General features: G+C 40.0%; 1 protein-coding gene across 5 annotated transcripts in view; it reads right to left on the bottom strand.

Moving 5' to 3' along the window:
- JADE3 (jade family PHD finger 3) overlaps positions 1-23,324 on the bottom strand; it is a 160,422-nt gene that overhangs the window by 4,978 nt on the left and 132,120 nt on the right. For all 5 annotated transcript variants that reach the window (XM_035287811.2, XM_035287812.3, XM_035287809.3 and 2 more), the window contains 4 exons: positions 21,600-21,767; positions 17,364-17,480; positions 1,682-2,152; positions 96-213 (listed from right to left, as the gene is read on the bottom strand). In XM_035287811.2, the coding sequence (XP_035143702.1) occupies positions 96-213; positions 1,682-2,152; positions 17,364-17,480; positions 21,600-21,767 (874 nt within the window). The remainder of the gene's footprint in view (positions 1-95; positions 214-1,681; positions 2,153-17,363; positions 17,481-21,599; positions 21,768-23,324) is intronic.

The raw sequence follows: 23,324 nt of genomic DNA, 5'->3' as shown, positions 1-23,324 counted from the left end.
TTTAAGTGGAATGACTGACATGAAATTTAAATTGTTAGGACAGGATATAACCAGAGTCTACATATTTGTTAGGACATTTAAAAAATACAGGTTACCTGCATCAGTTTCTTGATTAAGAAGCTGGACTTGCAAACCAAAGATCTGTTCCTGTATTTTGTTGTGTGACAGTTTCAGCTTCTCTCGCCTGCTTATCATGTAGCACAGATTTCGGACCTGAAAGCCCAATCCCCAACAAATAGAGATGTTTGTCATGTTAAGCAAATTCCTGACAACTGAAATTGTTTGGCTAAAATAAAGACATTAAATAAAGTCAGATGGGGGTAAGGAGAGGAGACAGAATCCAAGACCTGCAGAATGAGAACCACTCCACAGGAATTCATACAGCATGGTCGATTGGTGGATCATGGTTCCTATATCAATCAATAGTAAGAGCAAAATGCTTCAAATCTGCCTTCTGAAACCTACTCTCCCTGCAGTATATGGGCTTGATATTTACTTGCATAGCCAGGTTGGGAAGACCAAATGATGGTTTAACAATTCAGCCTTCCCTTTAGATCTCTGAGTATAAATGATGGCAATGCTGGCTGCAAACAGTACAATTTTCTAATAAGTGCCGGACGAACAGGATACAGGTCCACTGGGAAGACTAGAAGTGGTTTTCTTGCTCACACTTTCAGCTCAACCAAATTTCCACAGCCACAAAGGTGAAATACTCATTCTCTCATACTCCCTACCTAGGCAAGTTACACAACCTTTCTTTGCTCTGTTTGTTCATCTGTAAATAGCAATGATGATAATAGTAATTTTTCATGGGCATGTTAGAATTAAATGAATTAATATTTATAGAATGCTTAGAACAGTGTTGGCAATAATAGTAGTAATAGTAGGTGCTGTATGTGTGTGTCTTACATTTTTAAAAGTGAGCCAAATCTATTAGTTCTCTTTCAAATTCTGGCAGCAGAAAAAAAAAAAGCACAAGCCATTTATGGAATTACATTTAACTAGAAAATTCTCTAGGATAAACAAAGGCTTACTTTTGAAGCCCTGTAGCATCTCATTTAGTAGATACCTGATAAATATACCATGAGCTATACTGAATTATCACTCAATAATTGGAATGGCTCTCAACTGGGGGGTGATTTTGACCCACAGGTTCGAAATCATTTGGTAATTTGCAGACATTTTTGGTTGTCACACTGGGGGTGAGAGAAGCCAGAGAATCTGGTAAACATCTTAAATTCCCCCTACAACAAAGGACAGCTCCCCAAAAGCAAACAACTATTCAGTCCAAAATGTCAACAGTGCCACGTTTGTGAAACTCGAATTTGGTGCTTTCCTGAACAAAATTCACTCTTTGTTCAGCCTGCAGTCTCATAAATATGTCAGTAAAATATGAATGGGCCAATTTAGGCTCAACAGTGAATAAAAGGTAAACCAAATGAGAATTTATTTCAAATGTAAAGTTCATAGAGCATACAAGTGAGGCCTCTCAAATCCCCTGGATGTGCCTGTCAAAATTTACGCAGAGTCCAATCTCTGGGGCCACAAAGAGATCAGAAGATAAGCAAGGACACAGAAGCCCACACTATTATGAGCTGACTGACCATTTTAAACCAGAAGTGGGACCTCCATTTCTACACAGACCGAGACCTATATACTTAGTCACAGCTGGTCATCTTACCCTCTCCAGGTCCTGGCGTAGGTGCATAAACATTCTCATTCGAGTATGAATGCTTTCCTCTTTTGGCTGCACTAGACCATTTTCTTCATCCTCCTTTGGAGGAAATAATGGCTTATTGAAGTTACTTTTCCGCTTCAGTTTCCAGTAGTTATAGATAAAGTCCACAGCTAGTGTGGGCATCCCCAGCTCTGTGGCCACATCTTCCACTCGTACCAAGGAATAGAACTCCTCCTCCAGCTCCCGAAGCTTCTGTGCCCGCAGGCTGGTTTTCTCACTTTTGGCCTGGCTCTGCTCTGTAGCCCTGTGGTGGGGGTACTCAGCTTCTCCAAGTTTCTGCTTGTTTTGGCTATGCTTGAGGCAGTATGATTTGAATTTCACTTCGTCCCCCTCATCTAGGGTGGTCTTCATCTCTAGGCCATGCTCAAAGGCACAGGTGACGTGGAAGGCAGTGATGCAGCTTTTTACAGAGCACTATAGGAAGAAAATATGTGTCAAGGTGGCAGGGTTGGAGGAAAAGGCAGAGCCCTGTTTCTGGACCTAAACTGATAGCTTGTAGGAAGCAAAAGAAAGACGAGGAGAAAGTTAGTTCTAAAATGACTGTAACAGATGCTTTACAAGTAACCCAAGAAAACTGTTCTTACAGAAAACAGCAAACACAGAGTCCAAAAAAATTCAAACACCACTTTTGAGGTTTCAGCTCAAGCATTCAAGCATCAAGTTTTTCTGAGATCCTCTCCTTGGCTCCTGTAAACAGTTATGTAGTCTCTTCTCTGTGTCTCCCACATCAACCTATAGATGCTTTTATAATGGTACTTTTCACAGTGTATCTATAATATAACAATTGTCAAGTCTTTGGGCATAGATCTTAAAAACAGAAGCTGTGTCTTTCATTTTGCATTGTTATTAAACACTGAACAAGCAGTTGCTCAGAAAACGCTTATAAACAAACAAAACACACAAAGTCAGTATTATTGCTAGAGGATCCACTGGTTCTAAAAAGGTCACAGGAATTCCAATATCTAAGCAACCTAACTTCTTGAATTTTTGTTTTAAACATAAACATTTTATGCTGGGGCACAGTGGCTCATGCTTGTAATCCCAGCACTTGGGGGGCTGAGGCAGGTGGATCACTTGAGGCCAGGAGTTTGAGACCAGCCTAGGCAATATGGTGAAATCCTGTCTCTACTAAAGATACAAAAGCTATCTGGGCATGGTGGCACAGGCCTATAGTCCCAGCTACTTGGGAGGCTGAGACATGAGAACTGCTTGAATCCGGGAGGTCCAGGCTGCAGTGAGCCAAGATCACAACACTGTACTCCAGCCTGGGCAACAGAGCAAGATCCTGTCTCCAAAAGAATTTTTTTTAAATAAAAATATTTTAAAATAGAGATGGAATCTATGTTGCCCATGCTGGTCTTGAACTCCTGGGCTCAAGTGATCCACCCACCTCAGCCTCCCAAAGTGTTGGGATTACAAGTGTGAGCCACCGCAGCTGGTGAAATTGTTCTTATAGAATTGAACTGTTCAACTTGGTAGCCAAGTAGCTATTTAAATACACACACACACACGTATGTATGTATATATATATATTTCCTTTGAGATGGTGTCTCCCTCTGTTGTCCAGGCTAGAGCACAGTGGTGCAATCTCGGCTCACTGCAACCTTTGCCTCCCAGGTTCAAGCAATTCTGTTGCCTCAGCCTCCCAAGTAGCTGTGACTACAGGCATGTGCCACCTTGCCTGGCTAATTTTTGTTTTTTTGAGACGGAGTTTGGCTCTTGTTGCCCATGCTGGAGTGAAATGGCATGCTCTCGGCTCACTGCAATCTCCGCCTCTCGGGTTCAAGTGATTCTCCTGCCTCAGCCTCCCAAGTAGCTGGGATTACAGGCATGCACCCTCACGCCAGCCTAATTTTGTATTTTTAGTAGAGACGAGGTTTCTCCGTGTTGGTCAAGCTGGTCTTGAACTCCCGATCTCAGGTGATCTGCCTGCCTCAGCCTCCTAAAGTCCTGGGATTACAGATGTGAGCCACCGCGTCTGGAACAATTTTTGTATTTTTAGTAGAGACGGGGTTTCACTATGTTGGTCAGGTTGGTCTCAAACTCTTGACCTCAAGTGATCTGCCTACCTTGGCCTCCCAAAGTGCTGGGATCACAGGTATGAGCTATTGTGCCTGGGCCACTGTGGAAAGTTCTAGTGAACAGTATGGTTACAGACAATCTGAAATTAAGTTTATAATATTCTGCCATTCAGTCACAGATTTAACACATTTATTAAGCATTACTATGCAGTATATACTGACTATTCATAGGGGGCAGAGGAGGAAGGACCTGGCCCATGACTACTACACTCCTGTGCTTCAGTTAGCCTTAATTACTATTTGTTATGGTTACAATGTTACAGCTTTCCTTCCAAAGACTGATTGATTGACACAGGGTCTCACTCTGTCACTGGAGTGCAGTGGCGCGATTTCGGTTCACTGCAACCTCTGCCTCCCAGGCTCAAGCGATCCTCCCACCTCAGTCTTGTGAGTAGCTGGGATTATAGGGGTGCATCACCATGTCCAGCTAATTTTTGTATTTTAGTAGAGACAGAGTTTCACCATTTGGCCAGGCTGGTCTCAAACTCCTGATTTCAAATGAGCTGCCTGCCTTGGCCTCCCAAAGTGCTGAGATTATAGGCATAAACCACTATGCCAGGCCTAATTTTTTTTTTTTCTTTTTGAGACAGAGGAGTCTTGCTCTGTTGCCCAGGCTGGAGTGCAGTGGCACAATCTCAGCTCACTGCAACCTCTGCCTCCTGGGTTCAAGTAATTCTCCTGCCTCAGCCTCCCAAGTAGCTGGGATTACAGGCGCCCACCACCTCCTGACCGCAGGTGATCCACCCGCCTCGGCCTCCCAAAGTGCTGGGATTACAGGCGTGAGACGCTGCACCCAGTCCTTTTTTTTTTTTTTTTGAGAGACGATCTCACTTTGTTGCCCAGGCTGGAGTGCAGTGGTACAATCTCAGCTCTCTGTATCCTCTGCCTCCTGGGTTCAAATCAGTTCTCTTGCCTCAGCCTCCCAAGTAGCTGGGACTACAGGTATGCACCACCATGCCTGGCTAATATTTGTATTTTTAGTAGAGATGGGGTTTCACCATGTTGGCCAGGCCTGTCTGGTCTTGAACTCCTGGCCTCAAGTGATTCACCCACCTCGGCCTCCCAAAGTGCTGGGATTACACACGTGAGCCACTGCGCCCCACTTCCAAAGATTTAAAATGCATGAGTGCATCTATGTGTTTACGTAGAGGAAGTAGGGAAAGTAAGGAAAGATTTGTTTCTAAGGAAATAATGGAACTCATCGTTAAAGCCGAGTGTTAACTCTTATATATGAATAAAAAAAAGAATGTAAAGGCCTGATAGATCACCTTAGATTGAGAAATTCAACACCTAAGAGAATACTGGCAACTGTCAAAATTTTAATGGGGCATATTCTATATTCCATTTAAACAAATTTCATATGATAAAGAATTCCAGGGATGGAATATAATTCTAAGGTCATCTAATCCAGCCTCACATTTATTATTGCTTGAATTTCCTCTAGAATAATTGATTTTCTGCCTCCATCCCAGACTCTATATACCTCCCCCTCCACTTTCCTATTAATTCTCCCACTGATAAGAAACTCCTAAGATGGTACATCCTGGCTTTCAACACCACTATCAGAAAAGTTTGTTATATTACACTGAAGCCTCACGAAAATGAGGATGATGAAAGTTCAAGATGTACTTTTATCTGGGTACCTTTTGTTATCAGTTGGCTAAGAAACTAGTCAGACATTTGAAAAACAAAAGTAAAAGGTATTCTTTAGCAAAAGATTTAAAGTGATGGGCAGAGTACTCTTGCTGTTTAATAACTGTTAAAGATATGGGAAGAAAAGCAAATGATTTTCTATTCAAGGGAATGAATAAGTGACATTAAACTACTATTATTAGGAAGCTAAAAATAGATCTTCTCAGGTCAAATTTATAGAACGTTTATAGAATGTAGAGACATAAATATAAACATAAATTACTCAAAAGATAATGCACAGACAAGAACTGGGTAGTTATATGAAAAATATAATACCTCTTAAGAAACTGCCATAAAATCCAGAGTTTCAAAAAAACTAATTCTGTGGTATTTATCGCTGAAGATCTATATATTTTGGTGATGAAAAAATGTTGGTCAATGGGTACCAAGTTATAATTGGGAGGAATAAGTTCTGGTGTTCTACTGCACAGGGTGACAATAGTTAACAGAAGGGTATTATATTTTACAAAATAACTAGAAGAGAGGCTTTTGATTGTTCTCACCATAAAGAAATGATAAATGTATGAGATGATGAATATGCTAAATATTCTGATTTGACTATATAATATAAAGACTTCAAATTCTACCCCCACAAATATTTACAATTGCAACATGTTAATAAAAATTGTAATTTAAAAGATAAAACTTGGGCTGGGCATGGTGGCTCACACCTGCAATCCCAGCACTTTGGGAAGCTGAGGTGAGAAGATCACTTGAGCTCAGCCTGAGTAACATAGTGAGACCCTGTCTCTACTAAAAATAAAAAAATTAGCAGAGTATGGCGGTACAAGCCTGTAGTACTTGGGTGGCTGAGGTGGGAGGATCGCTTGAGCTCAGGAGGTCGAGGCTATAAGGAACCACGATTGTGCCACTGCACTTCAGTCTGGGTGACAAAGAGACCCTGTCTCCAAAAAAAAAAAAAAAAGATACGGTTTTACTAAAGCAAAACATAAAGTAATAGTACCACTAAAGAAAAGAAGAAGAGGACTGGGCACAGTGGCTCACACCTGTAATCCCAGCACATTGGGAGGTGTAGTCAGGCGGATCACGAGGTCAGGAGTTTGAGACCAGCCTGGCCAACATGGTGAGACCCCGTCTCTACTAAAGACACAGAAAATTAACCAGGCATGGTGACGTGATGTGAACCTGTAAACCCAGCTACTCAGGAGGCTGAGGCAGAAGAATTGCTTGAACCTGGGAGGTGGAGGTTGCAGTGAGTTGAGATTGCACCACTGCACTCCAGCCTGAGTGACAGGGCAAGACTCCCTCTCAAACAAACAAACAAACAAAAAAGGCTGGGAAAGGTGCGGTGGCTCACGCCTGTAATCTCAGCACTTTGGGAAGGGGAGGCAGGTGGATCACGAAGTTAGGAGTTTGAGACCAGCCAGGCCAACATGGTGAAACCCTGTCTCTACCAAAAATACAAAAAATTAACTGGGTCTGGTGATGTGTACCTGTAATCCCAGCTACTTGGGAGGCTGAGGCAGGAGAATCTTATGAACCTGGGAGGTGGAGGTTGCAGTGAGCTGAGATCACACCATTGCACTCCAGCCTGGTCCACTGCACTCCAGCCTGGGTGACAGTTGGAGACTTTGTCTCAAAGAAAAAAAAAAAAAAAGAGCAAGGCGCAGTGGCTCATGCCTATAATCCCAGCATTTGGAAGGCCAAGGCACAAGGATCGCTTGAGTCCAGGAGCTCAAGACCAGCCTGGGCAACAACATGACAAAATGCTGTCTCTACAAAAAATACAAAAATTAGCTGGGTGTGGTGGCACACACCTGTAGTGCTGGCTACTAGGGAGCCTGGGAAGCTGAAGCTGCAGTGAGCCCTGATCGTGCCACTGCACTCCAGCATTCAAGGCTGGGAAACAGGAGTAGGAAAGGAAAAACAAGGAAAAGGAAAAAGGAAAGGAAAGGAGAAGAAGAAAGGAGCCAGTCAGATAGTATTTGCTTTTTTCCTAAAACATATGTCTGGCACATTCTATTAAACAAAATGCCTCTGCATACATCTCACTTATTTCCACTGTAACCACAGAAGGTGATAGAGAGGTTTTATTGTGCCCATTTAAAAATATATTTTTACATTTACAAATTTAAAATAAAAAATTGAGACAGCACTGTTCTCATTATGGCAAGCAAATAGCACTTGTACAATGCATCTTTTATACATGTGTCTTTAAACACTTTATTACATGCATTACAGCATGGTCATTATATTCATTCACTGAAATGACAAACAGCTTTATTAAGATATATTTTATATACCATAAAGTTCACCAGTTTAATGTGTACATTTCAAAGGTTTTCAATATATTTACAGCCATGCAACCATTGCCACTACCTAATTTCAGGACATTTTCATCACCCCTCACCCCAAATCTTGTGTCCATTTGTAGTTACTCCCTGATACCAACTCCAGCCCCAAGCTGGAGTTGGTAATCTATTTTCTGTCTCTATCAATGTGGAGTTGGTAATCTACTTTCTGTCTCTATCAATAATCTACTTTCTGTCTCAATCAATATGCCTATTCTGGACATTTCGTATAAGTGGAATCATAACAATATGTGGCTGTGTGTGTCTAGCTTCTTTCACTTAGCATGTTCTTCAGGTTCATCTATGTTATAGCATGTATTAGAACTTCATTCCTTTTTATGGCCAAAAAAATAATAGTATGGATATACCCCATTTCATCAAGTTGATGAACATTTGGGTTGTTTTAACTTTCTGCCTGTTATGAAATAATGCTGCTATGAAAATTCATGCAGCAGTTTTTGTGTGGATATATGTTTTTATTTCTCTCTGGTATTGTGCAGTAAAGGATAACTTTGTCTAAAGAAAAGTCTGGCTGTATGTCTTCAGTGCCTTAGAAGGAACCTTAAGCCCCTGGAATGTCCTGCCTGATAAGAGTGTCCCTGTTTACCTTGGGTCCTTGGGCCAAGTGACATAGTCTATGCTAATGATGTGATTTATGGTAGAGACTTTCACCTCTGGAGGGACTGGAGAGTAAGGTCAGCCATGTGGATGGTGAGCAATGCCTACATGGCCAACTCTCAATAAAATCGCTGAACACCAAAGGTGAGCTTTCCTGGCTGGCAACACTCTGTGTGTATTACACATTGTTGCTGGGAGAAGTAAGCACTGTCTGCACAACTCCACTGGCAGGTGTAACTGGAAGCTGCATTCTAGATCTCTCCTGGACCAGGCCTTATGCACCTCTTTCCTTGGCTAATTTTAAATCTGTATCTTTTCACTGTAATAAACTACAACTGTGAGTATAACTGTTCATCTGAGTTCTGTGAGCCCTTCTAGTGAATTACTGAACCTGAGAATGGTCTTAGTGATCTCTTAAACTGCAGGTATACATTTAGGAGTAGAATTACTGGTTTATAAGGTAACTCTATGTTTAACATTTTGAGAAACTAACAAACTTTTTTCATAGCAGCTGCATCATTTTTACTCCCACCCAGCAATGCGTGAGGGTTCCAATTTTTCTACATCCTTGATTGTTTGCCTTTCTTATTACTGCCACCCTAGCAGGTATGAAATGGTATCTCACTGTGGCTTATTTACGTTTAAAGGGGGGAAATAATTTTCTACATATTCTTCAGGAATTGTAGAAGAAAAATAATTTTTCAAATGCTTTCACTAGAGGGAAAATGCTACCTTTTACAAATCCACATACGTAAGAAGAGTTTCTGTGCCCAGGCTGATATTGAACTTCTGGCTTTAAACGATCCTCTTGCCTTGGCCTCCCAAAGCACTGGGATTTTAGGCATGAGCCACTGCATCCAACCCAAAGTTTTTTCAACGAGAAATGATATGTCTGAATTCCTAAAGTCTCTGGTGTTCTTTTTCAAGATTTTTATTCCAGCCATTCTATCTTATTCAATTTCCATCCCATACCTCAAGCCCTCAAGCATTTATCCTTTCCTTATGTTACAAACAATCCAATTATACCGTTTTAGTTATTTTAAAACAATCATTCATCATGACCAAATGGGATTTATCCCAGGGATGCAAGGATGGCTCAACATACACAAATCAATCAGTGTGAAAAATCGTATCTTCAGGATGAAGGACAAAAACCGTGTGATTGTTTCAATTGATATTGAAAAAGCATTTGATAAAATTCAACATCCTTCCTGATAAAAACCCTCAAAAAAGTAGTCATAGTGAATGATATTTTTAAAGTACTGTTGAATTTGTTGTGCTAGTACTTTGTTTAGGATTTCTGCATCAATGTTCATCCAGAACACTGGCCTGTAGTTTTCTTTTTTTGATGTGTCTTTGTCTGGTTTTGGTATCAGGGCAATACTGGCTTTGGAGAGTGAGTTTAAAAGTATTCCCTTTTCTTCTATTTTTTGGGAATAGTTTGAGTAAGATTGGTACTAGTTCTTTAAACGTTTTATAAAATTCAGCAGTAAAGCCAATGGGTCCCAGGATTTTCTTTGCAGGAAGACTTTATTTATAATGGCTTCCATTTCACTATCTGTTACTGGCCCATTCAGATTTTAAGTTTCATCATGGTTCAATCTTGGTAGGTTGTATGTATCTAGGAATTTGTTTGTTTCTTCGAGGTTTTCTAATTTGTTGGAATACAGTTGTTCATAGTTGCCTTTAATAATCCTTCGAATTTCTGCAGTATCAGTAGTAATGTCTCCTTTTTCATCTCTGATTTTATTTATTTGAGTTTTCTCTCTTTTTTTCTCAGTGAGTTGGGCTAAAGGTTTGGTGATTTTATCTTTTCAAAAAACTAACGTTTTGTTGATCTTTGTTTTTTCCATTTCAACTACACTTATTTCTGCTCTGATCTTTATATTTCTTTTCTTCTACTAATCTAGGGTTAAGTTTACTTGTTTTTCTAGTTCTTTAAGATGTATCAGTAGGTTTGAAGATTTTCTGCTTTTTTGATATACACGCTTATTGTTATAAACTTTCCTCTTAGTATTGCTTTTGCTATATCCCATAGGTTTTGGTATGTTGTGCTCCTCCCCCCACTTTTTTTTGTTTCAAGACATTTTAAAATTTTCTTCTTAATTCCTTCACTGACCTATTGGTTGTTCAGGAGCATGTTGTTTAATTTCCAAGTGTTTGTATAGTTTCCAAAATTCTTCTTGTTATTGATTTCTAGTTTTATTCCACTGTGGCCGGAGAAGGTAACTGATGATTTCAATTTTTCTGAATTACTTTAAGACTTGTTTTGGCACCTGACATATGATCTATCCTTGAGAATACTCCATGTGCTGAGGAGAAGAATGTATATTCTGCAGCTATTAGATAAAATGTTCTATAAATATCTATTATGTTGATTTGGTCTACAGTACAGATTAAATCTGATACTTCATTTTTTATCTGGATGATTTGTCCAATGCTGAAAGCAAGGTATTAAAGTCTCTATTATTTTATTGGGTTTTCTCTCTCTCTCTCTCTCTAATAATATTTGCTTTATATTTCTGGGTGCTCCAGAATTGGGTGTATATCTATTTACAACTGTTCTATTCTCTTGCTGAACTGAACGCTTTATCAATATATAATGACTTTTTGTCTCTTTTTATAGTTTTTTGTCTTGAAATCTATTTTGTCTGATGTAAGTATAGCTACTTCTTCTTTTTGATTTCTATTTGCATGGAATATCTTTTTCCATCCCTTTATTTTCTGCCTATGTGTGTCTTTATAGTGAAGCATGTTTCCCATAATCAACAGATAACTAGGCCTTGTTTTTGTATTGATTCAGCCACTCTGTGTCTTTTTTTTTTTCAGTCTTCTCATTACACAATTTTGTTTTTTATTTTCTTTGTTTTCTTTTTCATTCTATCTTTTGATTGGACAGTCTTATCCATTTGCAGTCAATGTTATTATTGATAAAGTAAGGACTTATTCCTGCCATTTTATTTGTTTTCTGGTTGTCTTGTGGTCTTTTCTTCCTTCCGTCTTTCATTCTTGTCTTGCTTTCAGTGAAGGTGATTTTCACTTTCAGTGAAGTGAGGTATGAAGACATACCTCAGGTGGTATGTCTTAACTTCTTGTTTATTATTTTTGTGTGTATCTGTTGTATGTTTTTGATTTGAGGTGTACCATGGGCCTTGCAAATAATATCTTATAATCCATTATTTTAAATTGATGACAACTTAATACTGATTACATAAACAAATTAACAAAGAAGCAAGGAGAAAATAAAAACTCTATACTTCAAATTCATTCCCTTGCTTAACTTTTTGTTGTTTCTACTTATATCTTATTATACTGTCCATGTCTTCAAAAGTTGTTGTAGTTATTATTTTTGATTGGCTCATCTTTTTGTCTTTCTATTCAAGATGGGAGTAGTTTTCATACCACAATAAGAATATTCTATGTTTTTCCTATGTACAAAACCAGTGAGTTTTGTACCTCCAGATGATTTCTTATTGCCATTAATGTCCTTTTCTTTCAAGACTGAAGAACCCCCCTTTAACATTGTTTGTAGGACAGGTCTGGTGTTGTTGAAATCCTTCAGCTTTTGTTTATTTTGGAAAGTCTTTATTTCTCTTTCATATTTGAATAGTATTTTCACTGTATATACTATTCTAGGAAACAAGTTTTTCTCCTTCAATACTTTTAATATGCTGTGCCACTCTCTCCTGGCCTGTAAGGCTTCCACTGAAAAGTCTGCTGCCAGAAGTACTGGAGATCCATTGTATGTTATTTGTTTCTTCTTCTCTTGCTGTTTTTAGGGTCCCTTTAAACCAAGTTTTGCTCTTGTTGCCTAGGCTAGAGTGCAATGGCATGATCTTGGCTCACTGCAACCTCCACCTCCCATGTTCAAGTGATTCTCCTGCCTCAGCCTCCCAAGTAGCTGGGATTATAGGCGCATGCCACCACACTCGGCTAATTTTTGTATTTTTAGTAGAAACGGAATTTCATCAGTATTGGTCAGGCTGGTCTCAAACTCCTGACCTCAAGTGACCTGCCCACCTCAGCCTGCTAAAGTGCTGAGATTACAGGCGTGAGCCACCATGCCTGGCCTAGGGTCCTTTCTTTAACCTTGAGCTTTGGGAGTTTGATTATTAAATGTCTTGAGGTAGTCTTATTTCAGCTAAACATGGTTGATGTTTTATAACCTTCTTGTACTTGAATATTGATATATGTTTCTCTATATTTGGGAAGTTCTCTGTTATTATCCCTTTGAATAAACTTTCTATCCTGATCTCTCTACCTCCTCTTTAAGGCCAATAATTCTTAATTTGCCCTTCTGAGGCTATTTTCTAGATCTTGTAGGCATGCTTTATTCTTTTTCCTTTTGTCTCCGCTCACTGTGTATTTTCAAATAGCTTGTCTTGAGGCTCACTAATTCTTCTGCTTAAGTCTGCTGTTAAGAGACTCTGATGTATTCTTTAGTCTGTCAATTGCATTTTTCAGCTCCAGAATTTCTGCTTGACTCTTTCCCATTATTTCAATGCCTTTGTTAAATTTATCTGATGGGATTCTGAATTCCTTCTCCATGCTATCTTGGATTTTGCTGAACTTCCTTAAAATAGCTACTTTGAATTTTCCATCTGAAAGGTCTCTGCAGGATTAATCACTGTTGCCTTATTTAGTTCATTTTGTGAGGTCATGTTTTCCTGGATAGTCTTGATGCACGCGACAGTGTCTGGGCATTGAAGAGTTAGGCATTTATTGTGGTCTTTGCAGTCCGGGCTTGTTTGTATCCATCCTTCTTCAGAACACTTTCCAGGTATTCAGAGGGACTTGAATTGTGATCTAAGTCTTTGGTCACTACAACCATATTTGCTTTAGAAGGTACCCCAAGCCTGGTAATGCCATGGCTCCTGCTGACTCGTAGATGCACTGCCTTGGTGTTATTGGGTAAGATCTGGAAGAACTCCCTGGATTAACAGGCAGAGACTCTTGTTCTTTTCCCTTACTTCCCTCTAAACAAATGAAGTCTCCTTCTCTGTGCTGAGCTGCCTGGAGATGGAGGAGGGCTAATACAAGTGCCCCTATGGCCCCTACCACTGGGACTGTACCTAGTCAGACCTAAAGCCAGCAAATCATTGGGTCTCACCCAAGGCTTGCAGTGATCACTGCCTGGTTACTACTTATGTTCATTCAAGTCCCAAGGGCTCTATAATCAGTAGGTGGCAAATCCAGCAAGGCTTGTGTCCTTATTTTCAGGGTGGCAAATTCCTCCTGGCCCTGGGTGGGTCCAGAGATACTATCTGGGAGCCAAGGCCTGGAGTCAAGAACCTTAGGAATCTATCTGATACTTTCTTCTATGGTGGCTGAGCTGGCACCCAAGCCATACAACAAAGTCCTTTATACTTTTCCCTCCCCTTTCCTCAAGCAGAGGAGTCTCTGTAATGAAATTCCTTATAATCAAAATTTTAAGTATCAATTTGGTAAAAGCTTTATAAAATAAAGAACCTGAACTCAAGTGATGAAAATAAGAACAATTGCTCTGCAAATGAGAAACTTACACCAGAATGTTTCATCTCTCAATCTGTTCATCCATCATCCATTTATCAATTTAATATTTATTTGTCTACCATGCCCAGGTGTGGAGGATCTGAGGATGAAAGTCTAAGCTTGCACTCTACTAGGGCAGATAAAACTCACAGATAAATAACCATAATAGAGGCAGAATGTAGTAATTCAGGGCTGAAATGCAAATCCAGGTCTGTTAAGGTCAAGACCAATATTTTCTCTTACCAAAGTCTTATTGCCAATTACTAACTATTGTAGAAAAAAATTAGCCTGGGCAACATAGCAAAACCCTGCCTCTACAAAACAAAAAAATTAGCCAGGCATGGTGGCGTGTGCCTATAGACCTAGCTATTTGGGAGACTGAGGTGGAAGGATTGCTTGAGCTCAGAGCTCAGAAGTTCAAGGTTATAGTGAGCTCTGATCTCACACCACTGCACTCTAGCATGAGTGACCAAAAAAAAAAAAAAAAAAAAAAAAAAAAAAGCAGTGGCTCATGCCTGTAATCCCAACACTTTGAATTGGAAGGCCAAGGCAGGAGAATCATTTGAGGTCAGGAGTTCGAGACCAGCCTGGGCAACACAGTGAAATCCTGTCTCTACAAAAAAAATTTTAAAATTAGCCAGGTGTAGTGGTTTCAGCTACTCGGGAGGATCGTTTGAACCCAGGAGTTCAAGGCTGCAATGAGCTATGACTGTGCCACTGCACTCCAGCCTAGGTGACAGAGTGGGACCCTGTCCTAAAACAAAAAGAAAACAAAAGCAAAAATAGGGGGAAACTGCAGGGACCACAATAAAGAAAATAAGTAAGTTAATGGATATAAATCCAATGTACTACTATAAAATGACCAAATAATAACTTTGAAAAATGAAAAATATCTTATTTTTAGAGGGGGAAATGCATATCACAAATGAATCCATAGTACAGTAAAATATTAATGTATTTATTCAATAAACCCTAATTAAGCACTAAGAATGGGCAGGCACTCTACTTTGTGCCAGGGAAATTCACAGAAGAATGAGGCACAATCTTGGCCCTCAAGGGACTCACAAATGGGCAGCAACCAGGAGAGAGCTTAGATAAAAACACAAAGGCAATGTCCTAGGGTAGTAGTCCCCATGGAAAGAGTTTTCCTTTAAATATTTTTCCTCTATGATTGTTAAAGTGCCACAGTTAAAATAAATAAAATCATCCAAAAAAGGTTAAAAAAAAAGGGGGAAGTATCCAATTCTGTCACATATAAGAATGAATTTAGGCCAGGCGCAGTGGCTCACACCTGTAATGCCAGCACTTTGGGAAGCCGAGGTGGGCGGATCACGAGGTCAAGAGATTGAGACCATCCTGGCCAACATGGTGAAAACCTGTCTCTACTAAAAATACAAAAAATTAAGCAGGGCATGGTGGTGCTCACTTGGAGTTCCAGTTACTTGGGAGGCTGAGGCAGGAGAATTGCTTGAACCCGGGAGGCAGAGGTTGCAGTGAGCCAAGGTCACACCACTGCACTCCAGCCTGGAGACAGAGCAAGACTCCATCTCAAATAAAAAAAAAGAATTCAAAAAATTAAAAGGGACGTTGGGGGTCCAGATTGTGTTCTTCAATTATAACTCCCCAGTAAAAGACCCTGGATTCCTTGAAGGAATAGCTAATCCCAGGTCTGGAGCAACGAATCCACACGATAAGCCTGGAAAATACTGTCATGCCAGACAACAAGAAATCTCATTAAGCACCTAGAGTCATTGGTACTAAGCCATTGGTCCCCAACCTTTTTGGCACCAGGGACTAGTTTTGTGAAAGACAATTTTTCCATGGACTGGGGAGAGATGGTTTTGGGATGATTCAAGCACATTACACTTATTGTACACTTTATTTCTATTATATTACATTGTAATATATAATTAAATAATTATACAATTCACCATAATGTAGAATCAGTGGGAGCCCTGAGATTGTTTTCCTGTAACTAGATGGTCCCATCTGGGGGTGATGGGAGACAGTGACAGATCATCAGGCATTAAATTCTCATAAAGAGAGCTCAACTTAGATCCCTCACATGCGCAGTTCATAACAGGGTTCACGCTCCTATGAGAATCTAATGCCACCGATAATGTGACAGGAGGCGGAGCTCAGGAGGTAATGCTCGCTTGCTCGCCACTTACCTCCTGCTGTGCAGCCCGGTTCCTAACAGGCCACAGATTAGTACCTGTCTGTGGCCTGGGAGTGGGGACCCCTGCACTATGTCCCCTCTTTGCTGAAGAAGGTTGGCAGGCAAATCTAACTCCAACCAGCTTGCAGTTCACATGCAGGAAGTCTGAGAGGTGAAAGGTCAGCCTTTCCATCCCTCTTGCCTGCAGAGCCATATTACTACATTTGGGATAAAAGGAGAAATAACATGGAACGAGAATGCAACCTTTGTGCCCTTGCTGGAGCTAACTGGTCATTCCGAATCCCATCCACGTTTCTCCTAATTGCAGAAAACCAAATACCACATATTCTCACTTGTAAGTGAAGTAAGCATTGAGTAGAAATGGACACAAAGAAGGAAACAACAGACACTGGGACCTACTTGAGGGCAAGAATTGAAAAACTACCTGTTGGGTGTGATGCTGATTACCTGGGTAAGAAAATTATCTGTACACCAAACCTCTGCAACACACAATCTACCCATGTAACAAACCTGTGCATGTACCTTTGAACAGAAAATAAAAGTTGGAAAGAAAAGGAAAAAAACAAAAAAGAAATTATGTCCTCTGCAACAACATGGGTGCAGCTGGAGGCCATTATTCTAAGCAAATTAACTCAGAAAAAGAAAACCAAATACCACATGTTCTCACTTACAAATGGGAGCTAAAAGTGGGTATACACAGACATAAAGATAGGAAAAATAGACAGTGGGGACTACTAGATGGGGGAGGGTGGGTACAAGGGCTAAAAAACTACCTATTGGGTACTTACTATGCTCACTATATGAGTGACGAGACAAAATGTACTTCAAACCTCAGTATCATGCAATATACCCATGTAACAACAAATCTGTACATGTATCCCCCAAATTGAAAATAAAATTTGAAATAAAAAAAAAAGAACATGGGCCTGGTTGTTTGAGAATTACAGCCGATTTCCTCCCAGGATGGTATCATCTAGCTTCAGAATTCATCAGCTCTTACAGCAAAGAATGAAGATAAACTATTACTACGAATACTGAAAAGAATAAGCTGAATGGTCCAGAGGCAACATCCAAAAAAGGAATTTCCAGAAATGGTCCATACAATGGCAGAGCCCTAAGAGTGAGTGGGCAATCTTCTGAGTGAGCTTTCAGTTAACAAAACACTCTCACTGGGAGGGTGAGTCCAGCCGATTTGGTGTTAGTTCACTCTACCACTTCTCATGGGGACTTACCTGAATACAAGCCCCTGTCTTCAGCTTGCACAAGTTGCAAACTAAGGCCCACCGACTGGGTGGGATGTGGGAGATCTTTGTGATTGGTTCCATCCTCTCAGGACAAGCAATGCTGACCTATAAATAAAATACCACCATAAGGCAAAAGTACTGAGGCATCCCAGAAGTACCTTTCACAAACCATAAATGATATTACATAAAGCTAAGAACATCAAACAATGAGGTACATCACATCTCTTAAGATTAATATGGAATCAAGAATAAACAAAACTCATTTCCACTGCTCAGTCCTTCACTCATTTTCATTAATATAAATAATTCACGTATGGGATGAGAGAGCAGGAGTATAGACTAGGCATGGTTACCTTTTCCTTTTCTTTCTTTTTTTTTTTTTTAAAGAGACAAGGTCTCCCTCTGTCACTCAGGCTAGAGTTCAGTGGTGCAATCTTGGCTTACTACACCTTGAACTCCTGGGTTCAAGTGATCTTCCCAGCACAGCTTCTACCACACCTGGCTAATTAAAAAAAAATTCTTTTTGGCTTTTATCCAAATAACAGGCAATAACGAATGCTGATAAGGAGTGGAGAAAAGAGAAATCTCATACACTGTGAAGAAAAGGAAACACTCATACACTGTTGGTGGGAATGTAAATTGGTACAACCGCTATGCAGAACAGTTTGGAGGTTTCTTAAAAAAACAAAAAATAGAGCTACCATATTACCTAGCAATCCCACTGCTGGGTATGTACCCAAAAGAAAGGAAATAGGTATATCAAAGAGATACCTGTACTCCCATATTTTCTGCAGCAATGTTCACGATAGTCAAGATTTGGAAATAACTTAAGTGTCCACCAACAGAAGAATAGATAAAGAAAGATGGTACATACATACAATGGAGTACTATTCAACCATAAAAAAGAATGAAATCCTGTTATTTCCAACAACATGGATAGAACTAGAGGTCATTATATCAAGTTAAATAAGCCAGGCACAGAAAGATATACATTGCATATTGTCATTTATTTGTGGGATCTGAAAATAAAAACAACTGAACTCATGGAGATAGACAGTAGGAGGATGGTTAGAAGAGGGTGGGAAGGGTAGTGGGGGACATGGGAGGGAGGTGGTGATGATTAATGGTACAAAAAGGATAGTCAGAATGAATGAATAAGACCTACTATTTGATAGCACAACAGGGTGACTATAGTCAAAATAACTTTTTTTTTTTTTTTTGAGACAGAGTTTCGATCTTGTTGCCCAGACTGGAGTGCAATGGTGTGATCTTAGCTCACTGCAACCTCCGCCTCCCGGGTTCAAGTGATTCTCCTGTCTCAGCCTCCTGAGTAGCTGGGACTATAGGTGCATGCCACCACGCCCAGCTAATTTTTGTATTTTTAGTAGAGCTGGGGTTTCACCATGTTGACCAGGATGGTCTCGATCTTTTGACCTTGTGATCCACCCGCCTCGGTCTCCCAAAGTGCTGGGATTACAGGTGTGAGCTACCATGCCTGACCCAAAATAACTTAATTGTACATAGGAAAATAACTACAAGAGTATAACTGGACTGTCTGTAACACAAAAAGGATAAATGCTTGAGGGGATGGATACCCCATGTTCCACAACATCATTATTATTCATTACATGCCTGTATCAAAATCTCATGCATTCCATAAATACATACACCTAATATGTACCCACAAAAATTAAAAATTAATTTTTATTTTGTAGAGACCATGTCTTGCTATGTTACCCCAGGCTGGTCTTGAACTCCTGGCCTCAAGCAATCCTCCTGCCTTGGCCTCCCAAAGTACTGGGATTACAGGCATGAGCCACTGCGCCCAGCCAAGGTTACCTTAATGAATCAAAGATAGCTACACTTTTACTTAGGAACCAAAGAAAGCTACTAAAAGAAGTATTTGAAATTCACAAAATCTAGCATCTGTCATGTTAAGAGATGGTGCTACATGCCTTGTTGTTTCATTTAATCAACTAAAGATGAAAAACAGAGGCAGTGACTAGTCTTTCCATTTGGTTTACTAAAGAAGCATGATATTGTTGGAAAACAGCACATTTATATAATGAAGAGACTGCAGAATGTAAGTAGAGAGGATGAGAATCACATTTTAAAACCAAAGTCTTTAAAGCCACATAACTATCATGAGCTTACCCTATTCCCTTAGCCAAAATAGCTTCAAAGTGAAATTAGTCCTTGGGAGAGTGCTGAAAAGAAAGGGATGCTTCTTTTTGTTTTCCTTTTTGAAACAGGGTCTCACTCTATCACCTAGGCTAGAGTGCAGTGGCATGATTAGGGCTCACTGCAGCCTCAACCTCCCAGGTTCAAGCGATCCTCCCGCCTCAGCCCCCCAAGGTATCTGGGACTACAGGCATGCACCACCACACCTGGCTAATTTTTTGTATTTGTAGTAGAGATGGGTTTTTGCCATGTTGCCCAGGCTGGTCTCAAACTCTTGGACTCAAGTGATCTGCCCGCTTTGACCTACCAAAGTGCTGGAATTATAGGTGTGAGCCATCACACCCAGCAGAAAGGGATGTTTTTTTTTAAAAAAAGATGGAAACATTCTTTTTTTTATGTGAAAATAAGGGGTCAAGTAACTGCTGGTAAAAAGTATTTTCATTCCCCCCTCCCAAATAACTACATGAGTTTCTAAGAGAGATACAGCTTTAAACAGTGAAGAACTCTCCAAATAAGGATGCCAATGCCAAACTAGTACCGGTTCTGCCCACATCAGGAAACTAACAGAGAGATCTTGAATAGTCCAGTAGACACTGGAAACCAAAAACTAGAAACCACAAGACAGCGTCAATAACTGAGAAAGCTTATTTTATTTTTAAAGAGCTCTTCCTGAGTCATGTTCTGGACTTTTATAAGCGGAGAGAGCCTACTCTACTAGCGAGGGGATTTGCTGCTGGAAAGCAGTCATTCTCAAGTCAGAAACCTGAGTTTATTTTATGTCTAGATGTTCTTAGTGAGAAAAAAAACTATCTAAAATTTTTTAAAAATACTGATGTCTATAGCCATAAGAATACAAAAGTATATATATGGGACTTTTAGTGTAACTCTGTGAGCTTCTTTATTAGACAGTAACTCCCCTGGAACCAATATTAACAAGATTAAAGACAGAAAAATCTTAAAGGAGAATGAGTTACTGATACAACATCAGCTCCCCATTAACTAGATTCTGCAGTCTCTCTTGTCATGTAGTTAAACTGTCTAACAAATTTTCTGGCTTAGATAGTGGTTGAGGAGAGGGGGTATGAGTGAGATATCCACAAAGCTGAAGAAAAAAAAGGCAGCCATAAGAAGAAATGTCTGGAAGCCCTGTTTTAATTAAGTTAGTATACATGCAGCCACTCAGGAAATACCAGCAACTGAAGGACCAGGCTAGATAATGAGAAATCGAATTTTGCATAAAGAAGGTCTTAGGCAGATGTTGAGTCTAAGCCCTGAAAAGAGCTTCAAAAAGTAAAGGGTATCTATCACAGTAGATAAAGAGCTATTGCTCACTATTAACCTAAACTTGGAAACAACCCAAATGCCCATCAAAGGAAAATGAATAAATCAGAGTATATCCATACAACAGAATACTAGCAACAGAAAGGAATGAACTATTGATATACACCACAACATGGAATGCTAGCCAGACTGAAAAAGAGTGTATATATTGTATGAAGTTTAAAACCAGACAAAACTAATCTATCATGATACAGATAAAAATGGTGGTTGTTCTTGGGGACAGAGACTGGAAAGTGGCTATAGAGGATCTTTCTGGGGTGCTTTATGTCTATTTCTAGGATATTACATGTCTTGGTCTGAGTTGTGGTTACAGATACATACATGTGTAAAATATCACAAAACTCTACATTTAAAATTTGGTATCTTAAGTTTTAACTTAAAAATTTTTGCTGCTCACACCCTGATCTCTCCTCTCATACAAATTATTTATCAATTTATACATGATATACCCAAATATCACATATATATTTGGGTATTACCCAAATACCACTGGGAATACCACCTATATATATTAATCAGCATGGGCTTATATACACATGTGCATCCAAGTAGGATCTGAGGTAGCTCAAGTGGAAGCACTATTACTTCAGAAACATGCACAAGCATGAAGCATCTCCATACTAAGCCTGAGTCAGTCTGAATGTTGTGGGGAACAGGGACACCATGGAGGAAATGGCCTCACAGGACTGGATGAATTCTTACCTCTGGGATCCACAGGGCACAGCTGACATGAGCCCATTTAGTCCCTGTCCTGGTGGTCTTCATGGCTCCACCTTTCTTTGGACATAACACACACTGAGGATAAATGCCCAGGACACAGGAGCGACAAAGCCAGCTGCCTTCTGGGACCTTGAGGATACCATAGCAGGCCTGGAGGTATGAGGAGGAGAGGGGAGAATGGTCAGCACTTTCTCACTAGGGTTGATATCTGTTCTGATACACAGTCACAGAGTATCCTCTGCTTTGGGGAGAAAGGCAAATAAAACCGAACAAGCTTACATCCAGTATTAATTTTAAAATACTCAAAAGAGCAACTTGCAGCATCTGTCCTAAGATCAGCACGTCTGTCCATGAGAACTGACTTTAAGGATGATAAAATAAGACTAGGAGATACAGCCAATGGTAAGCTCAACTGTTATCTGAGTGTTGTGATTACAGCATTTTTTTGGTTTGTGTTCTAAAGCTTCTTAAATGACTATGTATTATAATTAGTCAAACACTTATTGAACATTTCCTAAAAGTCATACACTGTTGTGATCAAGAAAAAAGTGTTAGAAAATGAAGATAATGAAACTTCTGAGCAGCAAATGAACTAACATTTATAAAAAGCCTATTAAGCGCTTGGTACATAAAAAGTACTCCATAGGCAGGCATGGTGGCTCATGCCTGTAATTCAGCACTTAGGGAGGCTGAGGCAGGTAGATTACCTGAGGTCAGGAGTGTGAGACCAACCTGACCAATATGGTGAAACCCCATCTCTACTAAAAATATAAAAATTAGCTGGGTGTGGTAGTGTGTGCCTGTAGTCCCAGCTACTGAGGAGGCTGAGACAGGAGAACTGCTTGAACCTGGGAGGCAGAGGCCGCAGTGAGCCAAGATTGTGCCACTGCACTCCAGCCTGGGTGACAGAGCAAGACTCTGTCTCAAAAAAAAAAAAAAAAAAAAAAAGTACCCAGTAAATTGTAGCAATTGTTTGCTTGGGTTGAAGAAACAGGGACTTGTGAATGAATCTTGAATAGAATATTATACAAATCACAATAATTTATAATGAGTTCTGGAAGGTGCTTCAAATTCTTTATGGAATGAAGTTGGAAAAACAAATGAATTACTGTGAGAGACTGGAGATTAGTTTGGGAAACATTCTAGACTCGCTTTTCGCTATCCCCAATTTTGCCCATCATTTCCTCCTTACTGCTCTAACCCTTTAGAGACTAACTGATTCAATATGGCAGCTTCGAAATTTCTGTCTGCCTTAGGAGATTCACCCTCAGTTCGAATTCAAGTTATAACAGTTACAATATCTGCCTCCCACAACCTGCTCCTTTTCCAAACTCCTTCTTTACATGTTACCACATGCTTTCTATCTTCTAGATCCAAATTCCTGGACTTGTATTACTCACTTTCTTTCATCTGCTGACCTGGTGCTTGCTATCCTCCCTACAGTGGCCCCAAGACTCTGACCTTCCTCTCCATCCCCACCACTTGCTCTATTCAAGTTCTCATTATGCCATGCCTAGATTAATTTCTACATTTTCTTTTTCCCCCTTCACACCTTCAACCCTTCCTCTACTTGGCTGGCAGATTCTCCTCACTAAAATAATCCATACCATTGCACAGTGGCAAATCTTTTAGATATTCTTCCTACTTTTACCTGCCCCCTACCACCCAAACTAGGGGTTGGCTATTTTCCAAGGTCTATTTTAGAAA

The sequence above is a fragment of the Callithrix jacchus genome, chromosome X (assembly GCF_049354715.1).
Source record: "Callithrix jacchus isolate 240 chromosome X, calJac240_pri, whole genome shotgun sequence".
Classification (NCBI taxonomy): Eukaryota; Metazoa; Chordata; class Mammalia; order Primates; family Cebidae; genus Callithrix; species Callithrix jacchus.
The sequence above is the reverse complement of the archived record's forward strand: the minus strand, read 5'-3'. Positions and strand labels throughout refer to the sequence as shown.